Below are 18,619 nucleotides of genomic sequence, written 5' to 3'. Positions count from 1 at the left end.
TTATATATTTGATTCTCTTTTATTATTATCAAATATTTTATTTTATTTGGTTTTTACTTTTCCCTCTATATGATAGGACATTGTACTTTATATATTGAACAAAGGTTTTAATGAATCAATAAGCAAGCAAGCTCTCTTTGAGTTGTTTTTCACCCAAACTTTTCTTGTGCGTTTTTTGTACGCATCCTTTCTTCTTTCTCTCATGGCTATACACATCTAACATGGTATCAGATTTAAATCGCCTTCCACATTTTTTTCCTTTCTTGTTGATTTCCTGTCATGGCCAATACTACATCATCCTCTAGTTCTCCCCCAAATCCTGTGCACCTTAACCCATGCTTTGATCATCTCTGGCTTACGCTAGTTCTGCTAATACTGGAAGAACTAAATTGGATTCTCGAAGCTTAAAATGTGTTTTTCTTGGTTATAAATATGGAACAAAAGGATATGTTTTGTATGATCTTCACTCCAAGTCTATTTTTGTGACTAAGAATGTTATCTTTCGTGAAAATATTTTTCTTTACTCATCCTCTTTGACTTCTGATAACTCTATTGCTTCAATTGATGATTCTCATAATTGTGATATTAGCATGTATGATTTTTCAACTTTACCTGTTTCACATGCCACTGACCTTACTACGGACCTTGTTACTAGGATTGTTTCTAATAATGCCGAAGTTACTGATCTTGATCTTAGAACATCTCATAAAGTGAAAAACAGGTCTCGATACTTAGATCAATATTATTGTGGTGCTGCTTCCACTTCATGCTCTACTTTTTCCACACCTTATCCAATGCATTCTTTTGTTTCTTATGATAATTGTTCTTTTGACCATACTGCTTTTCTTTTTTTCATAATATGTCTGCTCAAGCTGAACCTTTCCCCTGTAAAGAAGCTGCTCAACATGATTGCTGGAAACAGACTATGGATGTTGAGTTACATGCTCTTGACATAAACCAGACTTGGACTTTAGTTCTTTCTCCTTCTGACATCAAGCCAATTGGTTGCCGCTGGGTTTACAAACTCAAACATAAACCAGATGGCACAGTCGATAGATTTAAAACACGGTTGGTGCTAAAGATTTTACTCAAACCGAAGGGATTGATTATTTCGAAACTTTCTCTCCTGTTACTATTGTCTGCATCCTTTTAACCTTGGCCACTGCTAGTGATTGGTTTATTCATCAGTTGGATGTTGACAATGTTTTTCTCCATGGAGACTTACATGAAGAGATCTATATGAAGCCTCCACCTGGTCTTTCTCTTCCCCATCCAAATCTTGTTTGTAAGCTTAACAAGTCTCTATATGGTTTAAAACAAGCCGCCAGTCGTAATTGGAATCAGAAATTAACTTCAGAGATACTTATTCTTGGTTACACACAAAGCTATGCTAATCACTCTCTTTTTGTGAAGAAATCTGCCTCTGATATTACTGCTTTATTGGTTTATGTCGATGATGTGGTTCTCACTGGCAATAACATTGTTGAAATTAATGCTGTAAAAGCTCATCTTCATTCTATATTTCATATCAAAGATCTTGGCCCTATCAAGTATTTTTTGGGCCTTGAAGTTTCTCGTTCTCTTGATGGATTAGTTTTGAATCAAAGGAAATACTGTTTGGACCTCATTTCAGAGACAGAGATGCTTGGATGTAAACCTGCACCAACACCATCTAATCCTTCTATCAAACTTCTACTAGATCCTTCTTCCTTTCGGTGTATGATTGGACGATTACTTTACTTGACTAACATCAGGCCTGATATTAGTTTTGTTGTCTAATAACTCAGCCAGTTTGTTTCTTCTCCGCGTGAACCACATATGCAGCAGACTTTACGGATCATTCGGTACTTAAAAAATGCTCCTGGATATGGCCTTTTGTAATCCAACACCTCTTTTAAAATTCAAGTGTTTTCTGATTCTAATTGGGCAACATGTGCCACTACCCGACGCTTTGTTTCTGGATATTGTGTTTTCTTAGGCACCTCTTTGGTTACTTGGAAGTCTAAGAAACAAACCACTATTTCACGATCTTCTTCCGAGCGCCTTGGCATCCCTGGCATGTGAACTACAATGGATTCAATACCTTTTTTCAGGATTTGTATTTTTTTGTTCCCACTCCCTACACTGCCTTTTGTGACAACAATTCTGCTATTCACATTGTCAAGAATCCCACTTTTCATGAGAGAACCAAACACATAGAACTTGATTGCCACATTATTCGACAAATGTTGATGGTCTTATTCACCTTCTCTATGTTCCTTCTAGAAGTCAACTTGCTGATATGTTTACTAAGTCCTTACATCCTTCTACTATCCGGGTTGCTACTTCCAAGTTGAACCTTTACAATCTTCATGTCCACCTTGAGAAGGGGTGATAAAGATATTATATATCTCCTGCTTTTTATTTATATTGATAGAGATATAATATATTTGATTCTCTTTTATTATTATCAAATATTCTATTTTATTTGGTTTTTACTTTTTCCTCTATATGATGGGACATTGTACTCTATATATTGAACAAAGGTTCTAATAAATTAATAAGCAAACAAACTTTCTTTGAGTTGTTTTTCACCCAAACTTTTCTTGTGTGTTTTTTGTACGCATTATTTCTTCTTTCTCTTTTCTCATGATCACTTGACATTCATTTGTTTATTTTATTTGTTTTTATTTCACAATTCAAAAAAGTTTATTTAATTTTAATTAGGATACTGGTATTTTGACATCATTCCTTTTTTTACTACCATTTGACATTATTTCTTGTAACTATTTATTTTTTCTTTCTTCTAAAAATATAAAAATTATTTTTTGTTAAGACTATTTTACTCTTATACAAGTTGTCAAATAATCGTCAAAAGGTGTCAAAAAGATTTATTTATTTTTAATTATTATATTTTCCTTACAAAGACATTCACTATGTTCAAAAAGATTATTTTCTTCTAAACAAAGGATTGACATAAACTTACTATATGGATGAAGATAAGTGTTTCGTGGGGATCAGATTTGAATATGTTTATGTGTGTCACTGAAGGGAATAATGCGAAAAAAAAAATGATAGTCTGGAAACACGTTTTAAATATATAAAAAAAAAAACTAAATTTTAACACCCTGAGAGGTGTAGAGATGGATACAATTCTTGATTTGACTATTTCAATAAATAAAAAATATAGTAAACGTATATTTTGTAATTAAATGTTATAAAAAATTATTAAAATGATTGTAGTAAGAGTAGTTAGTTACCTGAGCGTAGAAAAATCGGTGGTTGTCAGGTATCAGGGTCCGAGAAACACTCAGGTATCAGGGTCCGATAATTTCTGCTATAAATAAGGAGACATTGTTGTAAGTAAACACAGCTCTCTCTCTCTCATTCATCACTCACGTAGAAACACCATAAGATTATTATGGCATGCAAACTGCAAGGGGCACTCATCAGCTACCATTCCAGAACTACCAAGTTCATAGATAAGAAAGAGCGCGCTGCCTCCGTGGTGGCTCGAGCAGAGATCACTCACCAAACTGAGTTCCCTCCGCTAAGCGATACCTACGTTCCCCCTCCAACACCCTCATTAATAGACAACAACGCTTTCGAAACTTTCCAGGGGGAGGAACTTCCAATCTCTGCTTCCGGAAAGTTCGGTAGGTTTGGAGGAAAATTTGTACATGAACATCTTGTAGCCTATTTCAGCCAGCTTGAAGTTGAGTTCGAAAACGCCCTGGGCGACCACACTTTTCAGGCAGAGCTAGCGGAGGCGTTAAGAGACTATGCTGGGAGAGAGACGCCTCTGTATCACGCCCAGCGATTGTCGGAGTATTATAAGAGCAGAAACAACGGGACAGGACCTGATATATACTTAAAGAGGGAGGATCTCAACCACGGTGGCTCTCACAAGATGAACAACGCTCTTGCGCAAGCCATGATTGCTAAACGCATGGGATGCAAAAGCGTGGTCACCGCCACTGGCTCTGGACACCATGGCCTTGCGACAGCAGCAGCATGCGCAAAACTCGCTTTGGAGTGCACTGTTTTCATGGCCGCCAAAGACATCGAAAGACAGTATTCAAACGTGCGGTTGATGAATCTGCTAGGAGCTGAGGTATAAACCATTTTCTCCGTTCTTTATCAAACATGTGCGTTGAAAAGAAGCAATTAGTAATGGATGGTTTGTGGATGCATAGGTTGAAGCAGTTGATGGAGGGTTCAGAGATGCAGCATCGGATGCGTTTCGGTGTTGGGTTGGGGATTTGGAAAATAAATACCACTTGACGGGTTCGGCGGTGGGACCACACCCATGCCCGAGCATGGTTCGGGAGTTTCAGTCGGTGATAGGGAAAGAAACGAGGACGCAGGCATTGGAAAAGTGGGGAGGGAAGCCAGATGTTCTGGTGGCTTGCGTGGGGACAGGGTCAAACGCTTTGGGTCTGTTTCATGAGTTTGTTGATGATGAAGATGTAAGGTTGATTGGAGTCGAAGGTGGGGGTTTGGGACTTGAGAGTGGCAAACATTCTTCAACGTTGAGCAAAGGAGAAGTGGGTGTCTACCATGGGGCCATCAGCTATTTACTACAGGACCAACATGGCCAAATTATCCATCCACATTCCATTGCCGCTGGGTCAGTAATTCAAATATTAGGGTTATTTAGTGTTTAATATCTTTCCCACGTCACAAACATTAACCTTAAAAGCTTACTAACGCACATATTTGATACGAACTTGCAGAATGGAATATCCAGGAGTTGGTCCAGAGTTAAGCTTTCTTAAAGAAAGTGGGAGAGCTGAATTTTGTGCTGCAACTGACGAAGAAGCTCTTGATGGTACTACTTTCGCCAAAAACATTTGTTACCACTTGAGTTATGAAAAACATTATACGAATTACTGATCTACTGACATATTATGCAGCTTACGAAAAAGTATGCAGATTAGAGGGCATATTTCCATCCCTGGAGGCAGCACATGCATTGGGTATCTTAGAAAAATTGGCTCCCACACTTTGCGATGGTAGTAAAGTGGTTGTGAACTGTAGTGGGAGTGGAGATAAGGACGCGTCTATTGTTTTCGGTCGTCGATTCTTGGAGAAACTGAGAAAGAGAGTAGTGAAGACCTCAACTACCTAACTATTAAGCTCAGTGCCAGAAACATACATGCATGCATACATTGGTATAGCCTATAGGAAGTGGGCGTAAACAATTATTTTCAGACCATTCATATTTCTAGCTAGTATCTAAAGAGATCAGATCTTTGCTGAGATTTATCGTAAATCAATTCAGAAAGTCATAAATCCATATCTTCCGAAGCAAATAAATGAGGAGGAAAATAATTATTGTATTCGAGGACCCGATCTCGTTCTCCTAGTCATACAATCCATATTGATGTCATATTTAATTAAACCTTAATTAAAGTTTGTTTCCTATAGTCTTACATCTTTTAAATTAGGCTAAAGACACTAAAATATACCTTTCACCTTCAAACTTTTTAAATACTTTTAATGACAAAATCATAAAAATAATATTACAAATATGATGATCGACATATAATTTCAATAAACTTGAGGTCCGAACACTTGTATTTCTTTTAACATGTTTAAGATTTACATAGTTTATGATTAAGAATATCTAAAACACGTTAATTGAAGTGAGTAAAACTAATTTAAAACATAAAAAACTCATAACAGGTACTAACAATTGTTAAAATGACATATTAAGTCATAAGTATTTAATAAAACTATTTATTTAAAGTAGTTCAAATGGTAAAATGTCAGAAATACTTATGCTTGTCTTGTATTATATAAAATCTAATTTTATAGATAAAAAATCATTTGGAAGAACATATAGTATGTTGTTTTCAATAAAATTTTATGCCCTTGCAATTTTTATCCTTAGAACTTATTAATTTACATTTGTTTTCTTTCCATTATTAATTTATTATATATATATATATATATATATATATATATATATATATATATATATATCAATTGAATTTAAAATAAATTTAATAACTTACTTCTGGCCATAAATTATAATTTCATTACATCAATTAACTAATTCTAAAGTAATATAAAAATGGAAATATTAATTCATAGTATATAGAGAGATATGGAAGTATAAATATGTTGGAAGAAGTACCTTCTGAACAATTATAGTTAAAATTGTTAGTTTAATATAAAATATCCAAAACCTATATTATTATCTTACAATAAGTATAAAATAATATCTTTAATGTTATAAAAAAATAAAAATCCCCACCTTGTTGTGGAAGAAAAAAAAATGAAAATATACAAAGTCTTATTTTGTGAAATGGGATGAAACTGAATTTTATAAAAGAATTTAAGAAAATATAAAAGAAATATAAAAGAGAAAACTATAGATTATTGTTTCAGGAGACATAATCTATCTCACCAATAGAGGTGATTTTTTTTTACAGAATATTTTTTAGTTTTATCTTTTAAAAAATTATTTTTTAACTTAAAATTTACCATTTTAACTCTTTAGATAACTGTTTAATTAAATTTAATTATTTTAAAATTAAAATAATTATTTTACAGTTTTATTCTTTTATGTGATTCTTTAATTAAATTAATTACGTATAATAAGAAGAAGAGAGATACACAAGTATGTATATTGCATCTTCTAATTTGAAATAAAATGAATATAAGCTGATTAAACAACTTATTTGGCATATAGTACTATTAAAATCAATCTAACCTAGATCAACAAACTACAAATTCTTGTATAAAATAGAACCATGTACTCCTTTTGTAATTTAGAAGAAAGACTCCTTTATGAAATGTATATCGTTCAACCATTGTAACTTTCAAAAACCTGAATAGTAACGGGGTTTCAAAAAATCCTAAGTAATGAGAGTTTGAAATCTTCAAACAAGTTACATCTTTTCAGGCAGGGGTTGTTAAAAATTTTTGGTAGTCTATTAGTCACGTCGGTTCTTTCTGGAACATTGCAATCCTAAATAATAATATTAGTGGTAGTTACAATCCTCGAAAATGTCATATTTAATTTCATTAAAAATAATTACTTTTATAATGATTATCTCTTTTATAAGAAAATTCATGTATATCTACCTATCCTTGATATATATTTTTGTTTGTTTGCTTATTCAATTTATAACATTATTTAAACTAATTCATACTCTTCTAAAAAATAGTTGAATCTGTTTTGGTATATTCAATAAGTCCCACATCGTTTAGGAATCAATGTAAAACGCAATTTAAATATTTTTCCTCCCTTCATCCTTTTAAGCGTATTTTAAGAATTATTTTAAGAATAAAATTGTGATGGAGCTCTAATAAATTTTACATCGCTTAGGAGTCAATGTCAAACTAAGTTTAAAATTTTTAAAACAGACAATATCTCAAGATTTATATTCTTATTAAGAATTTTTTTATTTTAAATAAAACAAAAGTAGTTAAATAAAACTTTGACATCAATAAAAAGTTATATTCTCAATTCAGGTTATTAGATGATTTATTTTTGTTATTTATTTCAAATATATAGTATTATTTTATTGACAACATGTTAACTATTTATGGGTATTTAAAAAAAATAATAATTAATGTAGCATTCAACAACCATAAAAAGTCTTAAAAAAAAAGTGACAACAATTTATTTATTTTTTGAGAAAAAGTGTTTTATATTAAAAGTTTATTTAATACTTAGTTACTTTTTTCCAAAATAAAATATTTAAATGTGGAATGCAATAACTACAGTTTTATTTTAACATATTTATCAAATATTTAATATATGTTAACAATTTTCAAACTTCAAAATGTAATTTATTCAAGTGCAATAAATATAACCAGAATGGATGCCAGAAATACAATTAGATTGTCAAATTTAACTGTTCTATACATATAATGTATAATTAAATATTTGTGTTGCAATAAATTTACATAAGTATTCTTTTAATATAAAGAAACATTATTTTGAGGATAATGAGAAAAATGTAAATGCTTACAAAATAGCGGTTGTATACATTCATTAATTATTTTTTCAAAACATTGAATACTTCAGAGTAATAAATAATTTAAAGCATATTTGTTATTAATAATTAAGCTACCTCGTTAAACATTTCCCCCACTTAATAATAATTGTTTTCTATATTTATTAATTTTATATAATTTTTTATTTAGTTAATACTTTTGAGATAAAGTAATATGTTTATAGTATGTTTGGATAAGATCGTAACCTAATGTCATAACTCAACCTGATATGGAATTGACCTAACTTAATTTGATAAGGTCACGATTGAATGTTACAACTCAAAACGAACTTAACTTGATTTGGTTAAACTTTATTGGATTTTGTATTGATCAAGTTAGCCCAATTTGATCTTGATCAAATCAGAACTCACATGGGCCTAGTCGAGTTGGTTGAACGTGGTTGAGCCCAAATTGGATGAATGTGGACACACCCAACTTGGCTTGACTAGGGTCCAAGCCTATATGATATGACATGAGCATGAGCTCATTTAGGTTGTTTGGACCAACTTAGTCGACCCAGACCCAAACAAACTTCGCTTGGTTGGTCTACATTGGACTAGGACCAACTTGGGCCTAGCCTAACTCGACTTGATGTGGGTTTGTCTCGACTTGAATGAATGTGGACTTAATCGACTAAATGTGAGTTACCTAACTCGACTCAACTTGGACCCAACCCAACTTGGTTTGACTTAGACATTGTCCAACTTAGTTCAACCTGGATTTGAGCCAACTCAACTTGACTAAGCCTAAGCATATATTTGACATATGGTTCAAGAACGACTCAACTCAACCTATACTTGTGTCGACCTGACTAGACTTTGAGTTAGATTGACTCAACTTAGTCTTATATGAGCTCTACCCAACTGGGTCTCATCTTCGATCTAAACATTTCATAACTTAAAATAAAAAAATATTAAAAAACTTTAACAAAATATTTACTTTAATCAGGATGAGTTATACAAAATTATTAGTATTAACATGGTTCTTTTTAACAATTATTTAATATTTAAATATATATTTTTAATTTAATAACAATTGAGTTACTTTATTTACAAAATTAATTTAAATCACCTCATCTAAACAAAATATTTTAAAAAAATGAATTTAAATTAAATGAAATATATTTAAATGTCTTATATATCATGAAATTATCTATTTAAGGTGTAAGTGGACAGAAAGAGGAAATCAAGAAATGCGGATGTCACACCAATTATATCAAGAACTTTTAGTATCAAATCGTGTTGTTGTTCATTTAGTTCTTGTTATTCAATTTTTACGACATTAATTTATCTCCCGGTAATATATCATGTAAGTACATTCCATCAATACTTACAAATAGTGCCATCTATTAATAAGAATGAAATTTATTACTGTATTTTTTAAATTAAACTTCTATTTTTAAAAAAATAATGTTTCAAAAACTATTACATATTACTAACAAATTATTTGCCTGAAATACTACTAATAAAACAAACAGCACAATAAAAAAAACTAGAAACTAACAAAATGTACATTAAACGTAACCTTATATTTCAGAAGACTATTAATGGTTCATTGTTTTTTTCCCAAAAAATATTAAAATATAGAATGCAATCAATGCATTCTAACCTGAAAACTTTTCTCAAATATTTAATTTAATATTAAAGAATTTCTCAACTTGATTATTTAATATGTTCAATTATAAATAAATATACCGCCGATGGGTCTTGCAAATGCCACCAATCATCGGAAACGTTTCTACATTATATTATATTCTATATACTATAAATATATTATTGGTGTGATAAACATACATTGACGTTTTTTCTTATTATCAAAGGACATTAATATTGGCAATAATAATTTGAAAAAGTTACACATATATTTACAAAATAACTGCTGCACGCACTTCATTAATTGTTTTTTTTCTTCAAAATATTGTAAAATTTAGAGTGCAATAAATATATTTTAATCATATTTTCATTAATAATTTAATTATCCTAAACAGTTTCCGAAATTCAAATATTAAATAATCTTTTCTATCTCAATTTTTTTAAGACAATCTTAGTTATAACTGTCAAAGCTTCAAGTTTTTGTTTGACAACTATCTAATCTTTTCACTAAATGGGTCTGTCTTGACAAAAAGCTGAGAAAACGAGAAACAATTTATATAACTTTTTTGGAATCAATATATATATATATATATATATATATATATATATGCATTTAATTATTGTTATTAAATTTATATCATTAATTAATTATTGATCAGTTGGTTTTGAAAGTTTCCCTGTATTAAAAAAATTAAAAAAATATATCAATTGAAAATTCAATCAATAGTTATAAATAGTGGCATCTATAACATGTTTGATCACATATTGTATCGCAAGTATCACTCACTTCCTCGCCGGTGGCGCTGAGAAGTGAAAGTGTCGTCTACTTGTTACCATCGCCACTTTCCAGTGAAGGCTGTTACTTGTTCTTTCCTTCCCTCTTCAGGTTATCACTTCAACTTTTGTTTCTCAATTTTCTGCTTTCGCTTACAGATAATTCTTGAACCCTTTACACTGTGTCTGTGATTCTGATAATGAAATCGCCACTTTTGTGCGTTTCTCGGAAGTTTGTGTTAATGAAATTCTTTGTTAAGATAGAATCTCATCGCATATTAAAAAAAGAATGAATTTTAAGTCAGACTTAACATGGTCGTGGACTGTGATTTTGCATGATCTTGGTGGATCTGGGATTACAACAGTTTTATGGGCACACTTAAATCCTTCGGTAACACTTTAGATATAGGGTGATACTGTATTGACTCTGATGATGACCATTAATGGATTTTGTAGAGAATTTATTAAAAAAATACAAGACCAATAAAATCTGAATTTAAGACATCATTTCTAACCAAAACCTTAAAGATAATCTCTGTTGGGTATTGCTTTCATTTGAATTTTGCTAATGCCTATGGTTACAGGGATGGATGCAAATTGTAACAAGAACGGGAAGCAACACGAGGGAGAGACAAACAGTGGTACCAAATTACGTGATCTACCAAACGAGATCCTTCAAGAGGTTATCTCCAACCTACCCATCAAAGAAGCAATTCAAACCGATGTCATATCCAAAAAATGGAGGAATCAATGGAAGCATATCTCAAAGGTTAGGTTGGCAGAAAAAGGACACAGGGAGAAGAAAGAGTTCATTGACTTTGTGGAGAAACTACTCGCGGTTTTGAACACCTCGTGTATTAAAATATTCTCTCTCGCATGCGACGTTTGCGAGGACACTCCTATCGTTAATGGCTGGCTAAGCGGTTTCATCAACCCCACGATTCAAGAACTAAGCCTCGAATTCGGAAACCTTGATGAAGAACCATTGGTCTTCCCTGATTACCTCTTTAGCTCCAAAGACTTGACACATTTTCATCTCAGCATGCCGCATCTTTTCATGCTCCCTCCCTTCATTTCTTTTCCGAGTCTCACCACTATGAGTTTGAGAGAGGTTATGTTCCCTGATTCTTTATCAACGCAGCGACTTTTCAATGGTTGTCCCTCCCTGACGCAGTTGACCTTAATTGATTGCAAATGGACCAACATTGAAACTGTTCAGATTGCTTGTCCATCGCTTCAGATATTGACCATCAGGGAGTGGGAAGATGACGAAAACGATTTAATCGATGACAATGATCCAACAAGCTGCCGAATAGTAATCACTTCGAGTAACCTGAAAACATTCTCGTACGATGGGGACCTCCTAAATGACTATGTGTTGGATTGTAACACATCATCGATCACCAATGGAGCTGTTGAGGTTCACCCACCGCCCAGCGACGGCACGGACGCCGGTCTTTTCGTGCTCAGAATTCTTAAGGCACTCTCAAATGTGGAAAGGCTATCAATTTCAGACTTTGCTACTGAGGTTTGGTCTCACATAACAAGCTTGTTATATTGATATATGTATATTCAGAAGACTCTTCTGAAATTTTCTTTTGTTTGTGCATGTTAGGCTCTATGTCAGGGATCATTTTACATTCCGGAACTTCCTTTGTTCAACAATTTGGTTGAGCTTCATGTTGAGTCAACAGATCCAATGAATATGGCATGTGATGCCCTGCTCACCATATTGCGGTGCTCACCTCGTCTTGAAGCTCTTTACTTCGCCATGGTAACTTCAAACCCAGAAATCGATTCTTTATTTGCAAACATTATGAGTTTCATTGATTCATGATATTTTATTTGTATATCCAGGGCGTCTTTCTGCATACAAATGGTTTAAAGAAGGTTTATCCATTGCCAGCGTGCTTAGAAACAAACCTGAAGACGTTAAGGTTATACGGGTTTACTGGGAATAAGGATGAATTGTTTGCCATAAAAGTTTTGTTGAAATCAACGCCAGTGTTGGAAGCAATCTGGATTTTCAGCAACCCTTATGGTTTCGACAGTGACGAGGGATCAGACAGGTTACACAGGTTGTACATGAAGATTGTGCGGTTTCCCAGAGCTTCAGTCGATTGCGAGTTATATTTTGAATAGAGAGAATGGAGAATCGTGTGTTTGAAGCGCGTTCCTTTGAAGATTTGTGGGTGTTTTGTTTTCTATTTCATCTTTTCAAAGCTTAGTTGCACTGTGCCTTTGGGTTCTTCCTTATGTTATTATACATGTTTTGTTTTATCTCTAGGAAGAAGAAACCAATATTATTATTTTTGAATGTCTTAAAACTCCAGGTTAATTTGAGGAGTATAGATTAAAAATAATAATAAATAGTTCTTTTATTGTATAATCTTATTTAAAATAATTGCACTCTTATTTAATGTATTACATTCATGTGATATAGTAAAGGAAGAAAAAAAATAACTAACATTATGGACTACAAATATGATAACGATCCGCAAATGTAATTCTGTAAATAATCCGAGAGAAAGAATATTTGAAAAGATTGTATATTAAAATAAGAGTGATAGTTCGACATTCTCTAAGGGTGCATTTGTTTGACAATATGGAAAGACTTGAGAGCGAAGAAGAAATGAATGAATTGAGACTCGAACACGACTTAAAACTTTTCTCGTTGAAATGCGAAGAGATGTGAAAAAGAGTTAATATATTTATAATTAATTTAAAAATATATATTATTTATTAATTAATAAAATATTTATTTTTTGTAACACAATAAATCATCTAAAAGTTATTTTAATAAAGTTATTCTAAAGTAAAGTTGTATAATAAATTTTATTTTAATTTAAAGTTGATTTTATCTAAAATTTATATTTTCAATTTTTTTACAGTATTTAAAAAAATATTTTAATGAAATATTATTCGAGATCAAATCATAATCTTATAATTTTATCAATTAAAATATTTTTTTAATCTATTAAACTAATCATTTTATTTACAAACTTTCACAAATTTTTCTTTCATCTCTTTTTGTTCAAATTCACTCATTTCTACTCTTCAAATTCATCATCCAATCCAAACACATCCTGAAAAAAAAAACATTTATTTGAAAACCATTATAATCATATGTATTAATATTTTAAAATAAAACATAAAAAGAATATTATTAAAATATTTATTTATTGAGTTATGAAATAAATATTTATCACCTTCGTATTAAAGTTTAGGATGATTAAACGGTGGTAGGTTTTATTATGAGTGGGATGTGGGGCGGATCATATGTGGCCCTTAACTTAACTCAACTCTGACTATAAAAAAAAGAAATGAGTTAGATGGTTAAAACTTTGTAAATCTCTTCGTAAATGGTGTCACGGAAGTTTTGCCTCACTATGAGTTGCTTTTTCAAAATTTCAGTTATTATGCCAATTATTTATGTCGTGGAGTATTTTATATCCATTAGTTGTTTATTATTACACTGTGAAACTTTACAGGTAAATATATGATAAATTTACAAAATTTTATTGTCAGATCATTTGATAAATTTAAAAGTTTTAAAATTAGAATCTTGATAAATTTAATAATATTTTAATTAGAATTCTTATAAATTTAAAAATTTTGTATATAGTTCTTTTCTAAATTAAAAATTTTGCATATAGATCCTAATAAATCTAAAAATTTTGTACATAAGTTTCTAATAAATTTAAAAATTTTGTATATAAATTTTTGATAAATTTTAAATTTTTTCCGTTAAAAACTGTGTATAGGTCTTTCCTAAATTAAAAAATTTTGCAGATAAATCTCGATAAATTTAAAAACTTTGCGCATAGGTTTATGATGAATTTAAAAACTTTGTATATAAGTCTATGATAAATTTTAAAATTTTACAGTTAAGTCCATTTGATAAATTTAAAAACTTTGCATATAAGTCTCTAATAAATTTAAAAACATTTCGGTAAATTTCTAATAAAACTTTACAGGTAAGTCTATCATAAATTTAAAAACTAAACTTTATATATAGGTCACTGATAAATTTAAAAACTTGCAGTTAGGTCCTTTGATAAATTTGGAAACTTTGTCGGTAGGTCCATGTAAAAGTTAAAAACTTGTCAGGTAGGACCATGATAAATTTAAAAACTTTGCAAGTAAGTCTTTGATAAATTTAAAAACTTTACATGTATGTCTCTGATAAATTTAAAAATTGGCAGGTAGGTCCCGTATAAATTTAAAAGCTTTGCAGGTAAGACCCTGATAAATTTAAAATATTTGCATGTAGGTCCTTGATAAATTTTAAAATTTTACAGGTAAATCATTGATAAATCATTGCAAATAGATCCTTACAAATTAAAATTTTGCATTTAGGTCCGACCTAATTGAACACAAAACGAAAATGATGACTAAATTGAATAAAAACAATTAAAATAGGGACAAAATGTATATTTAAGCCTAAATTTAGACCTTTGCAGGTAAGTCCATGATAAATTTTAAATTTTGCAGGTAGGTCCATGATAAATTTTAAAGCTTCGCAGGTAAGTCCCTGATAAATTTAAAATATTTGCAAGTAGGTCCTTTTTAAATTTAAAAACTTTGAAGATAGGTCCCTGATAAATTTAAAAGTTTTACAAGTACGTCCTTGATAAATTTAAAATATTTGTAGGCAGATCCCTACTAAATTTAAAAACATTGCAAGTATGTCCCTTATAAATTTAAAACTTTGTAGGAGAGTCCTTGATAAATTTAAAAGCTTTGCAGGTAAGTCCCTCATAAATTTAAAATATTTGCATGGAACTCCCTGATAAATTTTAAAATTTTGAGGTAAGTCCCTGATAATTTAAAATATATGCATGTATGTCCTTGATAAATTTTAAAATTTTGCAGGTAAGTCCCTGATAATTTAAAATATATGCACGTATGTCCCTAATAAATTTTAAAATTTTCCAGGTAAGTCCATGATAAATTTAAAATATTTGCAAGTAGTTCCTGGTAAATTTAAAAACATTGCGAGTAGATCCTTTATAAATTTAAAACTTTACAGGTATGTCTGAGATAAATTTACAATATTTGCAGGGAGGTCCCTAATAAATTTTAAAACTTTACAGGTAAGTCTATGATAAATTTAAAATATTTGCAGGTAGGTCACTCTTAAATTTAAAAACATTGCAAGTAGGTCCCTTATAAATTTAAAACTTTGCAGGTGAGTCCCTAATAAATTTAAAGGCTTTGCAAGTAATTCTCTGATAAATTTAAAATATTTGCAGGTAGATCCTTAATAAATTTTAAAACTTTACAGGCAAATCACTGGTAAATTTAAAATATTTGCAGGTAAGTCCCTAATAAATTTAAAATATTTGCATATAGGTCACTGGTAAATTTTAAAATTTTGTAGATAAGTCCTTAATAAATTTAAAATATTTGTAGGTAAATACCTGATAAAATTAAAATATTTGTATGTAGGTCCTTGATAAATATTAAAACTTTATAGGTAAGTCTCTGATAAATTTAAAATATTTGCAAATAGCTCCATGCTTAATTTTAAAACTTTGCAAATAGATTCCTTATAAATTTAAAACTTTAAGTCCCAAATAAAATTTAAAATATCTTAAGGTAGGTCTTTGATAAATTTAAAAACTTGCAAGTAAATCCCAGATAAATTTAAAATATTTGAAGGTAGGTCCTTGATAAATTTAACACGATACAGGTAAGTCTCAACTAAATTTAAAATCTTTACAGGTAGATCCCTCATAAATTTTAACACTTTGCAGGTAAGTCTTGGTAAATTTAAAATATTTGTTTGCATGTAAGTCCCTGATAAATTTAAAATATTTGTATGTAGGTCCCTGATAAATTTTAAAATTTTTCAAATAAGTCCTTAATAAATTTAAAATATTTGCAGGTAAGTTCCTGATAAATTTAAAATATTTGCATGTAGGTCCTTGATACATTTTAAAACTTTGTAGGTAAGTCCTTGATAAATTTAAAATATTTGCAGATAAGTCCCTGATAAATTTAAAATATTTACATGTAGATCCATGATAAATTTTAAAGTTTTGCAGGTAAGTCCTTATAAATTTAAAATATTTGCAGGTACATCCTTGATAAATTTTAAAACTTTGTAAACAAGTCCCTGCTAAATTTAAAATATTTGCAAGTAGGTCCCTACTAAATTTAAAATCTTTGCAAGTAGATCCATTATAAAATTAAAACTTTGTACGTAGTTCCCTGATAAATTCTAAAACTTTACAGGTAAGTCCCTGATAAATTTAAAATTTATGTAAATAGGTCTCTGCTAAATTTAAAGACATTGCAAGTATATCCCTTATAAATATAAAACTTTGCATAGGTCCGTGATAAATTTAAAAGTTTTGCAAGTAAGTCCCTGATAAATTTAAAAGATTTGCATGGAGGTCCTTAATAAAATTAAAACTTTGCAGATAAGTCCCTGATAAATTTAAAAGCTTTGTTCGTAAGTCCCTTTTAAATTTAAAATATTTGCAGGTAGTTCCATGATAAATTTAAAACTTTGCATGTAGGTCCCTGGTAAATTTAAAAACTTTACAAGTAAGTTCTTGATAAATTTAAAATATTTGCAGATAGGTCCTTGATAAATTTTAAAACTTTGCAAGTAAGTTCCTGATAAATTTAAAACTTTGCAAGTAGGTCCCTGATAAATTTAAAAGTTCTGGAAGTAAGTCCCTAATAAATTTAAAATATTTGCATAAAGGTCCTTGATAAATTTAAAACTCTGCAGATAAGTTCCTGATAAATTTAAAAGTTTTGCTAGTAAGTCCCTAATAAATTTAAAATATTTGCATAAAGGTCCTTGATAAATTTAAAACTCCACAGATAAATTCCTGATAAATTTAAAAGTTCGCAGGTGAATACATGATAAATTTAACAACTTTGTAGGTAATTTCCTGCTAAAGTTAAAGTATTTGCAGGTAGGTTCTTGTTAAATTTAAAAACTTTGCAAGTAGATCCCTGACAAATTAAAATTTTGTAGTTAGGTCCCTGATAAATTTAAAAGCTTTGCATCTAAGTCCATGATAAATTTAAAATATTTGAATGTAAGTCCATGATAAATTTTAAAATTTTATAGGTAAGTCCCTGATAAATTTAAAATATTTGCAGGTAGTTCCGTGATAAAATTTAAAACTTTGCAGGTTGGTATGTCCCTGATAAACTTAAAAGCTCAGCAAGTAAGTCCCTAATAAATTTAAATTATTTGCAGGTAGGTCCCTGATAAATTTAAAAGTTCTGCAAGTAAGTCCCTAATAAATTTAAAATATTTGCATAAAGGTCTTTGATAAATTTAAAACTTTGCAGATAAGTTTCTGATAAATTTAAAAGTTCTGCAAGTAAGTCCCTAATAAATTTAAAATATTTGCATAAAGGTCCTTGATAAATTTAAAACTCTGCATATAAATTCCTGATAAATTTAAAAGTTTGCATGTGAATACATGATAAATTTAACAACCTTGTAGGTAATTTCCTAACAAATTAAACTTTTGTAGTTAGGTCCCTGATAAATTTAAAAGCTTTGCAAGTAGATCCCTAACAAATTAAAATTTTGTAGTTAGGTCCCTGATAAATTTAAAAGCTTTGCATCTAAGTCTATGATAAATTTAAAATATTTGAATGTAGGTTCATGATAAATTTTAAAATTTTGTAGGTAAGTCCCTGATAAATTTAAAATATTTGCAGGTAGTTCCGTGATAAAATTTAAAAATTTGCAGGTGTGTCTTTGATAAACTTAAAACCTCAACAAGTAAGTCCCTGATAAATTTAAAATATTTGTAGGTAGGTCCGTGATAAATTTAAAAGTTTGCAGGCAAGTCCCTGTTAAATTTAAATGTTTTGTAGGTAACTCCCTGATAAATTTAAAATATTTGTAGATAGGTCCCTAATAAATTTTAAAACTTTGCAGGTAAGTCCCTAATAAATTTGAAACTTTGAAAGTAGATCCTTGATAAATTTAAAAGTTTTGCAGGTAAGTCCCTGATAAATTTACAATATTTGCAGGGAGGTCCCTAATAAATTTTAAAGTTTGCAGATAAGTCCCTCTATGAATTTAAAAGATTTGCATGTAAGTCCTTGATAAACATAAAATATTTGCACATAGATCCCTGATAAATTTTAAATATTTGCATGTAGGTCTTTAATAAATTTTAAAACTTTGCAAGTAAGTCCCTGGTAAATTTAAAATATTTGCATGTAAGTCCCTTAATAAATTTTAAATATTTGCAGGTAGGTCCCTAATAAATTTT

The 18,619-nt window shown here is 30.1% G+C and overlaps 2 protein-coding genes across 2 annotated transcripts; both read left to right on the top strand.

The window, feature by feature from the left end:
• The first annotated feature begins 3,354 nt into the window (after positions 1–3,354).
• On the top strand, positions 3,355–5,379 carry LOC114174358 (tryptophan synthase beta chain 1-like). Its single transcript, XM_028059196.2, has 4 exons — positions 3,355–4,093; positions 4,176–4,609; positions 4,716–4,810; positions 4,896–5,379. The coding sequence occupies exons 1-4, from the start codon at positions 3,401–3,403 to the stop codon at positions 5,108–5,110; spliced, it is 1,437 nt and encodes a 478-aa protein (XP_027914997.2). The 5' UTR covers positions 3,355–3,400; the 3' UTR covers positions 5,111–5,379.
• A 5,565-nt stretch (positions 5,380–10,944) lies between these two features.
• Positions 10,945–12,587, top strand: LOC114174651 (F-box protein At4g22280-like). Its single transcript, XM_028059479.2, has 3 exons — positions 10,945–11,886; positions 11,974–12,132; positions 12,216–12,587. Exons 1-3 carry the CDS (start codon positions 10,945–10,947, stop codon positions 12,498–12,500), a joined length of 1,386 nt encoding a protein of 461 aa, XP_027915280.2. The 3' UTR covers positions 12,501–12,587.
• The last annotated feature ends 6,032 nt before the right edge of the window (positions 12,588–18,619 follow it).

This window comes from Vigna unguiculata, chromosome 2, assembly GCF_037176805.1.
Source record: "Vigna unguiculata cultivar grain cowpea cultivar isolate G323 ecotype 2 chromosome 2, ASM3717680v1, whole genome shotgun sequence".
NCBI classification, from domain to species: domain Eukaryota; kingdom Viridiplantae; phylum Streptophyta; class Magnoliopsida; order Fabales; family Fabaceae; genus Vigna; species Vigna unguiculata.
Note: the sequence above shows the minus strand (reverse complement) of the source record. Positions and strands in the feature narration are given on the sequence as shown.